The 16,918-nt window shown below is 35.5% G+C and overlaps 1 protein-coding gene across 10 annotated transcripts in view; it reads left to right on the top strand.

Moving 5' to 3' along the window:
- The window catches only part of Ptl (prothoraxless), a 491,222-nt gene that overhangs the window by 453,376 nt on the left and 20,928 nt on the right, over positions 1–16,918 (top strand). For all 10 annotated transcript variants that reach the window (XM_074185112.1, XM_023162697.2, XM_074185108.1 and 7 more), the window contains one exon: positions 9,788–10,706. In XM_074185112.1, the coding sequence (XP_074041213.1) occupies positions 9,986–10,706 (721 nt within the window). In that variant the 5' untranslated portion in view covers positions 9,788–9,985. The remainder of the gene's footprint in view (positions 1–9,787; positions 10,707–16,918) is intronic.

Here is a 16,918-nt window from a genome sequence, read left to right as displayed (position 1 = left end):
TCACCCTCTCTACTCTACAGATACAGAACATAGAAATTGATTATATTCACAACAATTTTCCTGATTTCGAAAATAGTCGTGAGAGTTTATTTTTTCAACATGTCTCTCACTTTCACGATTATGAAAAAACTGTTTCGGACTTTTGATATGTTAAAATAGGTATAATATAATGTCACCCGTTTTGAAGATATTGAACCATAAAGTTTTCAGGAAAGGCAACAGAAAAGCAGGTTTCTCAATTTGCATATCGTTCGGTGGAAGTTGTTTTTCAACATAACGTACAGAAAACCTCTCGTACAATTTCAAGTTTTTCGATTTTCAAAGCTACTTTTGTGTTTTTCCATGGTGAATTTGTATCTCAACAAAATGGTTTTCGTTGGTAGACGTTCTATTGTGTTTTTTAAATGATTTTTTCAATTATGTCAGTATTTTTTCTCAGCAATAACTGTATTCATGACACTGAAGTCTTGGACCTATTTATTGTGTCCAAATTTTTCAGGAAGGTTCATGTATTGGGAAAAAAGTTTTGGCATTCTACTCCTCCATCTTTATAAAAAATGAGGGATTCTCCCAAAAAAAGTAAAAAGTAATTCATTTCATAATAAACTCTCAACAAAGATGTATAGATCATGCATTTTTTGTATGAAGATAGAGAAGTAGAAAGCCAAAACCTTTTTTTCCCAATAAAATCAATATCCTAGAAATATATATCTTTCAATATAGTTCACATTTTCTTTTATAATTTTGTTGTTATTTATATTTCTGTTCTGGAACCATTTCTTCCTAATAGAACTACTCTCTGCTCGATAGAATTAACTAACAAAGTGGCTAGGACGATATGTATTGAAAAATACTGGATCTAGAACTGAACCGTGAGATGCATCATACTCATGAGAAGATTTCTGAAAAGTTTTTCAAATCTATTGCTGAAATCGTTGTCTTATAGATTACTGAAAAGTTTCTTATGGCACATAGTAGTAAAGAATTTGGCCAGGAATGCCAACAAATTTTTTTTTATTTCTTCGTATTATTGATATTCATTTACTTTCCTATAAAATAATGGGAACTCAAATCATATTTGAGAAAATTCTAGGAAGTTATACAAGAAGAACAAATAAAGGGTCAAATTGTCTTCAATTTGTCCCCGTATTTAACTACAAGCAGATTTTTATCTTGCGCCTAGTTCTGGGAAGTTGGACTTGTTCAAACTACATTTCACATTCTTGGTTGAATCTTTTTCAACAGGAATTTTTAGTGTTGTGTCAAAGGGCAAATGTTGTTCTCTCGTCGAACCGGATTAAAATCTTGACAAGAACTAGATGTAAGTGGCCACTTTCTAGGAAACTTCGATAAAAATAAAGATGTGGTTTACTGTAGAATGCGTGTGAACATACGTGAGAAGGTTTTAAACAACGCTGCTAAAGAAGAAGTAGTTCTTGAAGTAGTTCTCCGAACTGGATGACCGAGAAATACGAGGGTTAAGCGAGAACTCAGGCAGCACTAAATTTATGAACAAGCTAGATATGATGGAAACATCTAATGAATATGGAGTTGAAAATTTGTCAGTAGCTTCTGTGGTACTGAATATTGAATATTATATAAGTACCTACTTTCTGAATATACTAACAAGAATACTTCTTTAGCGGCTTGTCTATATTTTGACTATTCAAATGTGAATGTAGTTCTCAAAAAAGAACCCAGAACATTAGATATTGCAATATAATCATGGATATTGTGGAAAAGTATATTGGTCAATCTAGACAAGCTGTTAAAATCGTTTCAACGATCACACACACACGCATTCGATATTGTAGGGCAACATTCTCAGACTCGTCGAAGTTAGGTTAGATTACGTTAGGTCCAAAGTGAGTGGGTCTATTCGACCCTCCATCGCACGCCGCAAGGGTTCATTGTGGCTCACACTATTCACACTCGACCAAATAAACTCAGCTTCTTAACGAAGCCGATTAGTCTGTATGATCAGTGGTATTTTAGGTCAGATGGTGAGAGTACGGCTCAGCCGAACTCTAAAAACCTGATTCGGTCCCCAGCGGGGCAGGCACAAAGTATGTGCTCTGCTGTTTCATCATTTTCCAAACAGAGGTGACATACACTGTCTTTCGACAGTCCGAGTCTCTGCATATGATGCAGAGACTCGGACTGATGAGAGAAATAATATTTCATGGAACTATCTTCTGTAAGGTCCATAAAACTTTCTTTTAGTTCCAATTCATTTGGTGACTAGACTACTTTAATGCATTCTTTCCCTTGGAGGACTGCTGATTGGAATGTTATGGTTACGAGTATATATTCAGAGAAAGCAGAGAAAAATATAAACATATGACGATCACCATTTATATTTTATGTTGAGTGTTAGATTGGAAGGCTACATAAGTAAAGGGCTGATGAAATCATGATAGAAGTTAGCAAATTTACTGGCGATCTTGATAAATTACGATGAATCTTTTGTGTTTGGCTTGGTCTTACTCAAGAGTCAATTTGTTGTGTTGAATACTGTATTTGAGGACTCAAGCAGTGGAATCATAACAGAATTTAGCAATTCATAACCGATCTTGTTGGAGTTCAAGCATTATACGGCACATAATCGCAGATGAAACTTTTGCGTTTGAACAAGCCTTATTCAAATTGAACGCAAATTGAATTTAAGTGAATACGTGCATAGTATTCACGTTTCACAATTCCACCTCGGTATAAAAAACCTGCCCGTTAATTCTTTCTCGTTTTTGGTTGCATGACAGTTGAGTTTCGCGCGTGTATATCTGAAATTACAGCACAGGAACAAAACAACGAAATCGCGGTCGAAATCTCATTTGCACATCCAAGCGCGCTGTTTCTCTCTCTCTGCGAACCGACTCATAAATCCGCGACATTAAAAAACAAAGGCGCAGAGTACATCAAAACATGTCTGTGGTAAAAAATGTTGGTTTAGCAAAAAGCAAAAGCTTGATGGCGGCAGCGTCACGTCGGCTGGCTGCGGCTAACGAATTGCATGTGTGTGAGTGTGTGCGGAACCTTTTAGCTTTGACAAATCGAGTGTCGGAGACCGAGGCCCTTGTGGCGTGGGTGGATGCATCAGTTACTCTCGTCGACATCAAACCCCCTTTCCTTTTATAAATATCATTGGCTGGTTCCGGAACTGTCCCAACATAACATTTTCATTTTTCCATGTGTTCGTTTCGCTAACTGGCAGACTACGCCAATGAAATGCTGCCATTACGATTTATATTCTCAAAATTGAAATAAGCGATCGAGATGTTGATGAAAATGATCATATCACGAACATTATCTATCCACTACCAGCCACAAATAGACGTATTCAAGTTACGGGTCTCGCAACAGGGACTTCCGAGCTTTGACAACTGATAACGGCCATATTATTGAAGCTATATCTGTCAAATTGGTTGTCATTTATCCAGGCTGTTTTGCCAAATTATCACGGGCGGATATAACAACACGTGCAAATGATACAATCGCGTCGCCCAATTTACGATCGCCATATTCGTTCTACCCATGGGACTATTCGCAACGTGGTGGATACATTTGAGTCCACTGGTTCAGTAAACGATCGACCAACACCCGTACGACAACGAAAATGCAAGATTTGCCGGAAACATCGTCATTGTCTGTGAGAGTGTGCAGGAGAATCCGTGGCAGTCGATTTCGCATTGATCACAGGTCTTTCGCAGACCACAACTTGACGAATTTTGCATCATGACTTTGGCCTGTACCCGTACAGAATTCAACTGACCCAGGAACTGAGGGTAAACGTCTAATGCATCTTGAAAAAGTCACTGTTTGGTATGAATTTTGGACTGGCGGCGGCATCGGTCCATATTTCTTTGAGAGTGACGTTGGCCAGGCCACCACTGTCAACGGCGAGCACTATAGGTCGATGATTACCAACTCCTTTTGCCTGAATTGGATGATCTGGACACCAGCGACATGTGGTTTCAACAGGATGACGCTACATGCCACACACCTCATGCCACATTGGATATTCTGCACGAGCGATTTGAGGGTATGGTCATCTCACGTGGAGGTGATGGAACTAGCCACCAAGATCATGCGATTTCACCCCGTTTGACTTTTTCTTGTGGGGTTTTTTTGAGTTGCAGGTGTATGCGAATAAGACAGAAACCATAGCGGTCCTCGAAGCCAACATAACTCATGCCGTCGGTCAAATTCAGACTGATTTATGCGTCAGAGTCATGGAAAATTATACGTTTCGTATGCGCTCTACCCAGATAGCTCGTGGTGGAAATTTGAACGATGTTCCACACATTATGGCATCAATAGGTCTTTCAAACAAATAAAAAATTTCAATGATATCTCACAGCCACTTTGTTTCATTTAATTTAAAGATAGGACACGCTTAATGAAATACCCTGAATAACACTTCATTTTAAAATTTCCACTGAACAGTTTACAAAAGCCCCAACACGTGTTTTATTATAAACTAGCTTATTCAGACATGTTGATTTTAACTGAAGGTAACTTATTTTGTACTTAAGAAAGGTCGTCGACATCTCCCCTTGCGAAGAGGCCATCTATAATAGTATTTGCTGTAACGACCGTTGTCTCATCGCGTCTGATAATATCTATCGTCATAGACGAAACATCGGTTATCAAAAATAGCGAATAAACTCGAAAAATAACTTGTACACAGTTATATCTGGCCGTAAAATTTTACACCCTTTGTTACCAGGCTACCGTATCTTGCAATAACTTTCGGTTAAGATGATGTGCTGTAATATTAGCGCACCTGTCATTTTCATAATAAAGTTCAAATATTGACATGTTTCTGCAGTAGTCACGGTTGAAACTTGTGAGATACTAAATGCAGATGAATGAAATTCTGAATACTTTTAATGAATGATCGACGGGAGCTGCGTTTAGTTTTTTTATTACAAACATCGAAAGTCATAGTAAGTAATACAAACATGTGAATAGGCCAGTGAGGTGATTTTTCAATCAAAATCGGGCAGCTGTACACTGAAAAAGTATTTGTAGATGGTTAAGGTTTCTTCTGCGAAACTACTGCATCAAATTTCAAAAACTGATTTCATTTAAGATTCGAGGATTGCATTTTATCGCAAAATATAAAATTGACAGGCTCGGGCGAGTTTTTTTCTAATTCCTCGAGAAATTGACTCTGTTTTGTTTACATTGGCCGAACCTGTAGGCCAATGGCTACAGGTTCGACCAACCATCGCAATATTTTAACCAATAAAAATGAAAACTAAGATAAAGGAATTAGGTAATGAAATTATTTTATTGTGTATTTGAAAAACGATTATTATCAGATGATTGTTCACTTACTTTTGTTTTAGAAATTCAATAGAGTCAAAGATCGCTGTTGCACAATACGCTTTTATGTTTTTTGAATACCACCATCATATATTCAAAACATCAATCATATCATCCTCTTCGACATTACTATTCATAACTCATGAATTAATATGCCCAGAGGTGTAACTAGTTTATCCGTTTACGCTTTAGTAACCGCATGAAAAACTAATTGCCTGCTTTTTATAGCCTCACAATATCAACCGCAGTTTCTACGACCCGCCAATTTAATTGTAACAAATTAAATCAATTAACTTCGGAGTAATTGGATACTGTAACGCAATTTCCGTATTGTAATTAACTAGCCCTTGCATTGTTTGAATACTCACCTTTTTGAAACGCTACCTCAAATTTTTTGCTCGACTTCATATAATGAGCTGTGGCTGCGAGTATTTTAATTGGGACCATTATCAATACCTGCAACATCTCGGATGTCATAATGGCACATTTAATGTGACTGATATGTGTTGCTGAGGAATTGAATCTTGTTCCATTTGTTTGGCTATCTGGACAGGTCTGATTAATTTTGAGATATCAGAAGTGTCTTTGTAAGTGTATAAAACGCACACCTACAATTTTATCTTGCATTTGCTTCGGAAGCTGTGAAACGTAAACTTTAATGATTTAGTACCCTGATCCACCAATTCTTAGGCCTCTTTCACACGAAGAAGAGCTCCTTTAAGGAGGGGTTTGTTTATCAATCCTATCTACCGCCCATTCACACTGGAAGCCTTTTCAGTTCCTGGCTCTTTTAACTCAGTCGTAGAATAGATCTCATCTGAGCTGCTTCTCTACCGTTGACAGAAAAACCAACAATCAAGAATGTTTTGGATATATCCAATCAACCAAAAACGCGATGAAGCAGGAGTTTTTTTCACGCTTTACCAAGAACTTAGACGGGATGAAAAAAAGTTCTTCAATTATTTTCGAAAGTCATCTTCTATAATTTTTCTGTTCGTGAAATCTACGTTGAGTACCTTGCAGACTTCCAACAAACTTTTTACGACTTCATTTCTGTCCTTATACATGTCGTGACTTTCATCCAAAAGAGCGATTCGGTCGCAGATAGCAACAGATAGCTTCACATAATTTGCCATGTTGACTAGGGAACTTTTGCATTTTGAGGAGGGGACGTGGCTCTCCGGCTCGAAGTGAAGAAGACGTGAGAGCTCTCGTCTCCTGAGACGTTGTGACCCCCGCTCTTCGTTTAGAAACTCTACTGGACACGTTGCATTTTAGCGCTAAGAGCTTCCCTTTCTTTCGGGAGCGAGAGACGTGAAGCTCCCCGTGTCAAAGAGGACTTGTGTTTATGAATAATTGAAGCAGTGAAGCTAGAAGCAATAAATATATGGTCCCAGAAATAAGGCTTTTCTCTGACGAGTATTATTAATAACAAACAACACAATTTCAACTGGGGTCCCAGCAAAACATGGCAGTGTTGGCAACATAGTATCCGTACAATTACCTTCAACGGAAGGGTAATTTCTATCAAACCAAATGACCTTCATGTTTGAAAGTCTTCTTAGTATCATTTTCCCTTCTTCTGTAGGGTTCGTCCCTTTTCAGCGTCTTTATACTTCCCCAATATCGTTTGCCGAAAGCGTCAAGACTTTGTGGAAACTAGTTGCGGTGCTAGTGGAGAAAGTTAATTTGACGCTCATATTAGAGTCTGAATCCTTGAAGTTAGTATCCAATGCATATAGAACTGTATAGCAATTTCCCCATATAATTCAAATTCCAGCAGAGACAGATACATTATGAGAATTTTGAAAATATCAACGGAAAGAACCTGGGCAAGGAAAGTGAAATACGGAAATTAATTAATGGACGCAGAACTTTGACAAAAACTAATGAATTTTGAAATAGTTATAAAACTGATTTCAGGGAAGGTTACTCTCACCTACTTATATGAATAGAAAACACAGTTTCGCCATTAATGGTACGATATCACTTTCCATAAATATCACTAATGGAAAATAATGCATGTATATATTTCATCAGAATTGATATAAATTCTAACTTTCTATATCCTATCTATCTATAACATACAGAAATTGTCGAAATATCGATTGAAAAATAAATAATAATTTTCCTGAATTGGTGATCCTGATCATAGTTTGAAAGAATTATCGTTTTGTTTTCTATTCTACTCAGGTATCCTACTTTTATTTTTTGTTCCTCCTTCCTCGAATTTTCTTTCTTTCCTCCCATAGCTTCTACTTTCAAAATATGTATAAGGCAGTACTTTCTGTTTATGACAACTCGGCCATTTCAAACCTTCAGGTTTGAAAGGAACCCTCTCTTCGAAGGTAACTAATATCACTCACGAGATAGAAAAATCACATAGGACCAGCAAGATCCAAAAAAGTAGTAATAGTTTTTTTCAAGAGAAATTCGTGTAGCCTAAACTGAAAACTGAACAACATATTTCATTGACCAAGCTTAATTGGACGTAATCACTGCTGGGAATCGCATGTTAAAAGGTGAAACTTCGTTAATCCTCTTCTCGAACGAGTTTTAACTTCTGAGGATTGTCTTTCTTGAAGGGGCGACAGCTGGTTGACAGAAAAACAACAAATATACAAATATTAAGTCAAGAATAGTCATAGTATTCATCTTAGAAGTTACTTAATTTAATTAATGATTAACGTACATATGATGAAAATAATTGCAGTCAAATATTTTTCATAAGAATCAGCCCTATTTTTAAAAAAATCACAAATAAATGTACTTATTGTGTTCAAAATACCATATCTACTCTGAACTCTTCTCTCTTACCTACTCTAAACTCTTCTCTCTTACCTGAAGTTTTCAGAATTCACTTTTAATTATCATTATTCTCTAGATAATTGAGTCTATCCAAAAAACAGTATCCAAGTAAGAAGTATTGCACAAATGTTACTTAAATTATAATTCATTGTTAAGGTATTGATGATCAAACAAATAATGTCATGCCATATCTAATGAGGAAGAAAAGTAATGGCAAAAATTTTCAGATTTTTTAAAGCTATGCATTTTATTTATAAAATAAATTTTGGGGTGATGAAGACTCAGGCCATAACTCAAATTTTATTTGTAGAAGGAAAGTCGTCTCTGAATGATTTCACAATAAAAACCTCATTTAAATGGTAGTGTTTCATGAATGACAAATATATCTGCCGATCTTCTGATAGGGGAATTTATTTTTTTTAATTAATTTATTGAATTAGGATTCCCTAATATACAGGGTAGCTAACTTAAAATATAATATAATCAACAATTTATATAAATAATACAACTTTATGTACATACATAATTTGAACTGAACAAAAAGGAATTTTTCAATTTCCATCATGAATATATTTTAACAGTTCGCTCTTGAAAATCTTTAATGATAGAGTAGATTTAATTGAATCTTGTAAATAAATGAATTGGACAAAACCTCTAAAAAATAAACTACTCATACTATTTCTTGTATTTGTTCTACTTATATGAATGTGACTGTTGTGCCTAGTAGAATGGTGATGAATGTCCTTATTGAAAGTTATTAATGATAGCAAGTATGGTGGGTTCATTTTATTTAATATTTTATAAATGGAAACCATGGAATAGTAGAATAATCTTTTGGATACTGAGAGCCATTGTAGAGCAGATAGCATGGTAGAAATTGGTGTATACTTATATAAATATAATTGCATAAACTGTCTGGAAAGCAGATAGTTCAAAATAATAAAATTTTTCTTAGGAACGATCTTCACATCAAAATTAAGAGTTTACGTAACTCTTTGCCGGTTGATATTCATCATCTCAGTTCAACTTTTTTATACTTATCTCAACAAAAATTGGGAATACTGTATTTTATAAATGAATCAGTAAGTAGATATATTCCAGCGAAAGAAAATCTCAACGTGCAAAATTTTGCTGCCGCCCAGTTTATTAATTATATGACGAAATCTTTATATAATCAGGAAAAATGAAATATCCAATTCACATTTAATTAAAACGAATTTACTGCCTATTACTTTCATTGTTCTTGACATCCATTCAATACTCCAGTCACCATAACTCCTAGATCACTTTTATAATACTTCATTGCAACTCGTACAGCTTTTTTCATCCTAAGGTCACCGCGGCATTCTGCCATATTTCGGAGAGCACCATGGCTAACTAGAGGCAATAATTGCATTCCACAACCACATGTGTATATGATGCGTGAAACCTAATGACGAAACTGTCTCCTTTTACATGTGTCATTCATTTCGTCGGACTAAAACTGAAACTCAAACGTACTCATTTGCTACTTGAGCTCCGGATAGCATTGTTGACGCCAACCATGGGCAAACACCGCGCGAAATGTGACCCCATTCGACCAGATCGGCCCCTCATCAAGATAGCCTTTAATTAGTTGATAACGATGGTGACATGTTTTGTTTTGTTGCAGGGTCATATGAGACTACTTTTTTATGTTGGATGAGGAGCTGGACCCCGACGGCGTGGACAAGCTAGAAAGTGCGTAAAAGAAGTGAGTCAAGTGCAAATATCAGTGGAGTTCAAAAAATGCCGCTGCAGTGATTTTAATGTGATTCTGTGCAACCAAACTCAGTGTACCAATACTAGCTGTGATCAATAATAATTTATAATGAGTTCGTACTTTGCCAATTACATGCCGGACATGAGGAATGGTGGGGTAGTGTCTGCAGAGCATCAGCACCAGCACTATGGAGCTGCCGTGCAGGTGCCCCAAGGACAGCCGGACCCCAGCTCTTGCTCCGGCGACCCGTCCGTGGTGGGTCTGCGCCAGGGCATCCCCCCGCATCACTACGGCGGTCCTCCGGCGGCGGGGCAGCCGCCCCAGGGCATGCCTTACCCCAGATTTCCCCCCTACGACAGAATGGACATCAGAAACGCGGCTTACTACAACGCGCAGCAGATGGACGAGTACCGGCCCGGCAGCCCCACCAACATGCAAATGGCGGCGGGCAATGGGGTCCCCAATAACCAGCAAACCCCCGTAGGTGTGGTGTATCCTAGTTGTAAGTTACAAGGTCCCACGCAGAACGGCGTGTTGGGTCCCACCGGAAGTCCGCCCCTGGATAGTGCCCAAAGTCTAAATTCGCACCATATGGGACATCATATGCAGGAACAGCTTCCGCAGCATCATCAGCAGCCGCATCAACCTCACCACCCGCAACAGCAGCATATGATGTACGCAGGACAACCCAATGCCAACCTTCATCAGGCCCCTCATCAGCAACCGCCGCCCCTGCAGCAACAGCCGCAACCTGGACAGCAGCCCCCTAATAATAATAACGCCTCTGCGTTACCTAGTCCGCTTTATCCTTGGATGAGGAGTCAGTTCGGTGAGTTGGTCTGAATTTTTACTCCTTAGAATCCATGCCCGATTTAATGTTTGCCTCTGACATACTCATTTTACACACCAGAGTCAGATTTTTCCATTATCGGGAAATGGTTCCATGAAATCTTCGGTTTCTCCTAATTTTGATTCCAAACTTCACCATTCAGATGACCAAGACAGCAATTTGTATTCGCTCAAAGATATTTCAACTTATGGAGAAGTCAATGTTTACTTGTGATGCACTGTTTGGAACCTTTGGTTCCAAACAGTGGCACCAAACCGTTATTTTAAAACCTCGACACGTGTTTTGATCACCAAGTGATCATCTTCAAGAGGAAGATCAAGAGATCTTGGTATTTTTGGGATATTTGGCCTTTCACAACCTGAAGAATGGAGAATCTGCCAAAGTGTAATAGAGGGTTGATTGAAAAGTCCACCCCTAAAAGTTACCGCTTGAAATAAAGCACTATGAAGAGTAAAATCGTTCATTTTTCAGATTATGCAAGGTAAAATACCCAAAAACTGCAAAAACTACTCCAACTTATTCAAGATATTTGGTTTGTCGTGAAATTCTGTTGACTTCCTGCCAAGATGTCAACCAATGACGAAACCAACTACAACTTTATTATTTTGGAAGCCTTTTTTCATTGGATGACAACTTGATGAGGAATCCGATGTAGTCAAAGCTTTCTGGATATTAGAGAAGATATTTCACCTCATGGCAAATTACAGTTCTTCTCTACGGATGCTGTAAATTGTGAAAAGTTCAAATCCCACTCTAACTGGGGCCCCTTTGTTTGATTTTGAAGCGTCAGTCTGGATGTGCATGTGCAATTCTGTCGTTAACTAGCAATGACTGGAATGAACTGTTTAATAGGGAAGAAGGGATTTTTTTATGAATGTGGCAGAATCGTCAACAGTAAGAATATCTGGAAATAATATATTTAGAACGATATTGGTAAATCTTCTGGTAGAAAGGCAGCCTAATGCCACACGATTTTCATACAAATCTGGAAGTTATTTTTGGTAGAAGAATGATGCAAAATGAATGTAACACTGGCAAAGCTGGATTAGGAAAAGACTAATACTTACAAATAGAGGCAATATGATTTTGGAACCAGTTTCATCTTTAATTAGTAATTTTGTTGTCAACAGCATTAACGAATAAGGCTTTCAATATATGTGATAACAGAACATTTGTTTGACAGCGGACGATACATTCAACAAAATACACGAGATATTTGATAGATCAGTGTTAAAATAAACTTTTAGCCATCATTAGTAGAGTGTGATTAAGTGCAAATTTGATTATTGTTTGGTTGATTTTTTCTGGTTATTATGCAGTACGACCAAAATCTTTGAAAGGGAGATCGTTGTCCGTTTTATTACCTTGCATCTTCTCAGGTATATTTTCCAAGTTTACGTTTTGTCTTACGAAATTGTCACACGTACTATTTTTAATAAAACTTTTGATACAGTGTTCAAAAGGAATTATATCTCTTGACCGGTCACAAAAGAGAAAGGTCTGAAATGTACAAAGAAACAAGTTCCAAAGCAAACTACAGGAATTCAACGTTGCACAATAATAAAAACATTTACGGAAAGGTGATCTAGAGATTTGGCTACCGACCTTGTAGTTTCAAGAAGTTGACATTTATTATCCCTCCGAAATTTATGATACTTCTTTGAAATTGCGGTTGTTTGCATAACTGAACTGGATATCTCAATCTGAGAGACAACTGTCCCCTCTCTTGGGGGTCCGTTGCGTTTAGAACGATGGCTTTTAGCTGTATTTTCAAATGAGGAAATTAATAGCCTCATTTATTTCTTTCAACGCAGTAATTCAATATTTCCGCTGAAAAATACAACATGAGTGATGGCCGGTATGAAGATATTAATAACGTTGAGGAAGATAAAAATATTCTGGCCAAAAACCTACAACCGTTTTCGATGTTGAATAGGGCTGGCAATAAAAGGACACCTACAGTTTTATGAAGGTATTGTAGAGATTTGGGTAATATTCGGTAAGAATGTCGGTTTTGTCAGTTGAACATTTTACTTAGCATCGCTTGGTTCAGTCAGTGTAGGTAAAACAAAAATAAGTGTGTATAAGTATCTAGATTGGGCTGTTGAAATGAATGAAAAAACGCCAATAAAGTGACATAGAGTGTATGTTTCTGACCAGTGAGTATACCATTCAAAATAATTGTTGCAATAATAATGGTATCCTTTAGAGTAAGAAGATTAGGTTTAGGTTATTTATATCTGGCAAACCAAATTACTGAATTACCAGTTGTTAATCAACTGAAGTTCGTTTTTTTACTTTCAACATAAACCCGCATATATTCCGGTAGATGAAGGAAATTTGATTTGATTTATTTATAGTATCAACTAGTGTTATAAAAAAAATATTTTAAAGGATTTGCACTGATAAGGCAGCTGCAGCTATTCTGTTCTTTTAGAATCTGTTTTTACGTTAACCAACGTAAAAACCGAGAAAGATTTTTCTGACATTCGTAATATAGCGTCGGTCGAGAAATTCTTGTCCGACGCTGGTAATTCCGATGAAAAAAATGTGACGGAATGGAACCTGACAATTTTCAGAACTAGGTTTTGACAACTACCTACTTTTTTGTATTTATCAACGATATCTATTTATTCATTGCAATATATACAATTAGTTGGTATTCATTTTTTCAAATGTTGATTGGTAAGGGTTACCGAAAACGAAAAAGGAAATTTTGAAATACCGTATAATTTCGATTGAACGTTATGTAAACAATTTATTTTTATGAAACACAAAGTATCCAAATAATGCAGTCTTAAAAAGGTATAATGTATAACTGGTTTGAAAAGCATTTTTTTCCTATGAAAACTGTTCGAAATCTTGTGAAAAATGAACAATATATTTGAGAAACATCGATTTTGGCTTTCTACTTTTCAGTCTTTTCACAAAAACATGTGGGAATCCGCCAAAGAAAGGGAAAAAAACACTGGATTCCAAAATAAACTCTTTAAAAAGATATGTAGATCATTCAAAGAAGTTACTTTTAGACACAAACTGGAAAAAAGACCTCTCGAAACAACTACTATCATATAAATATTGACTTATACGGAAGAAAAAATACTTTCAAAAACTTCCCTATTCAATTTTTACTCCAAACATTCCTTATAGAATTGAATTGAATCAGATATCATTCCCAGGATTGCTACACAATATAGTATGAGGAAGGGGTAACATTTCACTTACATGGAACGCTCAGTGTCAACACCGATGTTGATATGAAAGTAGTTGTTTCGAGATGGCTTTTTTTCCCAGTTTCTTGGGAATTCTTTTTGAAAATTGCTCCCTTGCATGATATACATAGCTTTGTTAAGAGTTTATTTAGAAATTAATTGTTTTCTTCCTTTTTTTTGTGAAAGGTTCCCACATTTTTTTTTATATAAATATGGAGAAGTAGAAATTCAGAACTGTTCTTTTCCAAAAACTAATTTCTTCTAGAAATATAGCCCTTCCAATTGGAATTCTATTTGCCCGTGTGAGAAGAGATCTCAATTCATTGATATGGTGTCTGTAACCATTTTGTTTTACTTATTCAGACTCTGGAACGTTAAAAACCCAAATTATCGCCTGAAATAATTGAGATATTGCTTAGAACTAATTGAGACAACGAAATCGGCAGTACACAGCGTTATATGGTCGTATAACCTAATAATAATTACCCTATGAAAAGGGTTAAATAATTTACAGCACTATCAAATCTCGCCGCGTCACAATTTATCACCGGAATGCGTATTTAATAGCCCCGACGGTCGACGGGAGCGCACGATCGCCACCCGAACACATCCTTGCTTCATAAATTCTACTCAACAAGTAGTCTATATACCATGGCGGTTATATTGTTATTACCGTGCTTATGGCTGCCAACAGATGTAAATTCCAAGTCTATTAGTTTAATCGTTGCTTTACAACCGCACTAAACATAATATAACGCCTTTTGCGTTTGCCGAATCATTGCATATATCAGCTATTGCAATTATTCTCACATTAAGATGCGGTTTTGTTGTTTGGGAGTTGATGGTTAGTGGTTGGGCTGCTTCGGAACCGTTTATATTGCGATTGTTATTAATTGAATACCCGAGTTCATTGTTTAAAAACTGATTAGGTATTTGAATGTTTACTTCGTATTTTGTCCTTTGAGACGTGTGATTAGTGGTTTCCCATTTTTAATTTATTATTAAATCAAATATATGTGTTTTAAGTGGAAAAAGAACACATATTTGATTTTCTTCAACAACCTGGTGTATTTGTGTCAAGTAGCAATAATTGAAATACAAGTACATAACCTTCAAATGTTAGCTCTTATTTGTTTGTCACAAACAACAATAGAATTATTAAGGAAAATGAATGAACCATTTTATTGGCACATTTCAAATTTTTGTGGGTTTTTTATTATTTCTATCAATAAAGTAATTTACAATACATTATTATATTACCTGACATAATGTCTATATTTAAAAAAATAACCTAAATAACTTGTTGATTATTTCAAAGTCGAGGTTGTATTTATTTATTTATTTCATACACTATTCTACAGGATGAACCTAATTACAGAATAGGAAGTAACAGTGGCATTTACAAATATGTACTTACATAAGATCATTTGTGAATCCACATAAAAAAAAATTGAAAACAGAACTGTTAGATAGCTGAGAAATGTCTTTTGATTTGTATAATCTGACAGTTGAATATATCTTGGACATTACTAACAGAATTAGAGGTATAGCACATTGGAGTTTTTTTCATTATATTTGTACGCGGAGTGTTGAGATAAAATGTGACACTATTCCTAGATGACCGTCTAAGAATCCAAACATTTAACATATTTAACAGTTGAGAGCAGGTGATGATATTGTTTATGACCTTGAATAAAAAAAGAAATGAATAATATTCACGCCTTACCTCGAGACTACAAAAATTGTGAGTTTCAAGCAATTCATGATAGATTCAGAATAGATTCCTTACAGTATTTACAGTAGTACTTACAAAAAGATAATTCATTTGTTGCAAATGGGTTTTATTTGATTAAAAAAATGGTATATTCATACATAGTGTTGCTACTTTGAACTAAAATTGATAATACTAATAATTCTGTTTCCACTGAAACATACATTGATAGAGATATAGGCGAAAATTTATCTTTTTGTAACCACCAGTATAAATGCTGGCAAATTAAAATATTTAACAATTTAGTTTATTTGATTCACGGATGTAGATTAATATACATCAAATAAAGGAAATCCTCTTATAAACAAATGATGCTTATAATATCAAAACATATATGAAAACCAAAGAAAAAAGTTTCAAGTAACCAGAGTTTTTAGCAAACCAGAATTTCTACCAAATTCAATATGTGGCTACAGATACTCAACTTTGAACAGGACCTACCTTGTCTTTGTGAAATTAGCAATTTTAACATTTTTAAAGGTTATTTTCAACTTTTTCTCTCTATATATAATGTCGAAATACACACCTTCTAAGCAAGGGGCCGTATATAATAAAAATTATATAATTTATCATTTTTAAACCCGAAATTTTTAGATTCAAAAATGAAATTGCGAAATAGTCTTGAATTCACCATTTTTTACTACGATTACACATACAACTTGGATGTAAAAAGTTTGAACATACCGTACAATTCTTGCTGAATTAAAATAACTCTTTTTAAATAACCGATCAATTAAATATTCATGAATTTATGGAGTGTTAGTATGAATACCTTCAAAATAATTTTAAACTTGAATACCTCATATTGAAAACCTTCGTTTATCAGTTATTGCATATATCTGATTTTTGAATAAATTAGTATTTTTTTGTTGCTAAATGATTTTGAGTTCATTATATTCTATATCTTATATAATATAATATTGCTATATTTATTCGTATGACACAGAGTCATCATGACTTTTTTCGCTTATAATTGATAAAAACTAAATTTTGTATCATTATTACTATTTGTTACATTTATTTTGACTTCAATTCTTCTTCACTCTTTCTATGTGGACAACATTGAGGTTGCACTTCCATGATTCTTACTTTATTGAAATGATGTTGAATTTGTCTTATATGCAAATTAGTAACACTCATCTTGGCAGTTTATTGAATCTGTTCAGACTTATAATTAACGACGCAATTATGATATTTGATCGTAAGTT

The sequence above is a fragment of the Leptinotarsa decemlineata genome, unplaced genomic scaffold, assembly GCF_025532065.1.
Source record: "Leptinotarsa decemlineata unplaced genomic scaffold, Ldec_3_MD MMD2_tig00026361_RagTag_RagTag, whole genome shotgun sequence".
Classification (NCBI taxonomy): Eukaryota; Metazoa; Arthropoda; class Insecta; order Coleoptera; family Chrysomelidae; genus Leptinotarsa; species Leptinotarsa decemlineata.
This window is presented reverse-complemented; position numbering and strand designations above follow the sequence as displayed.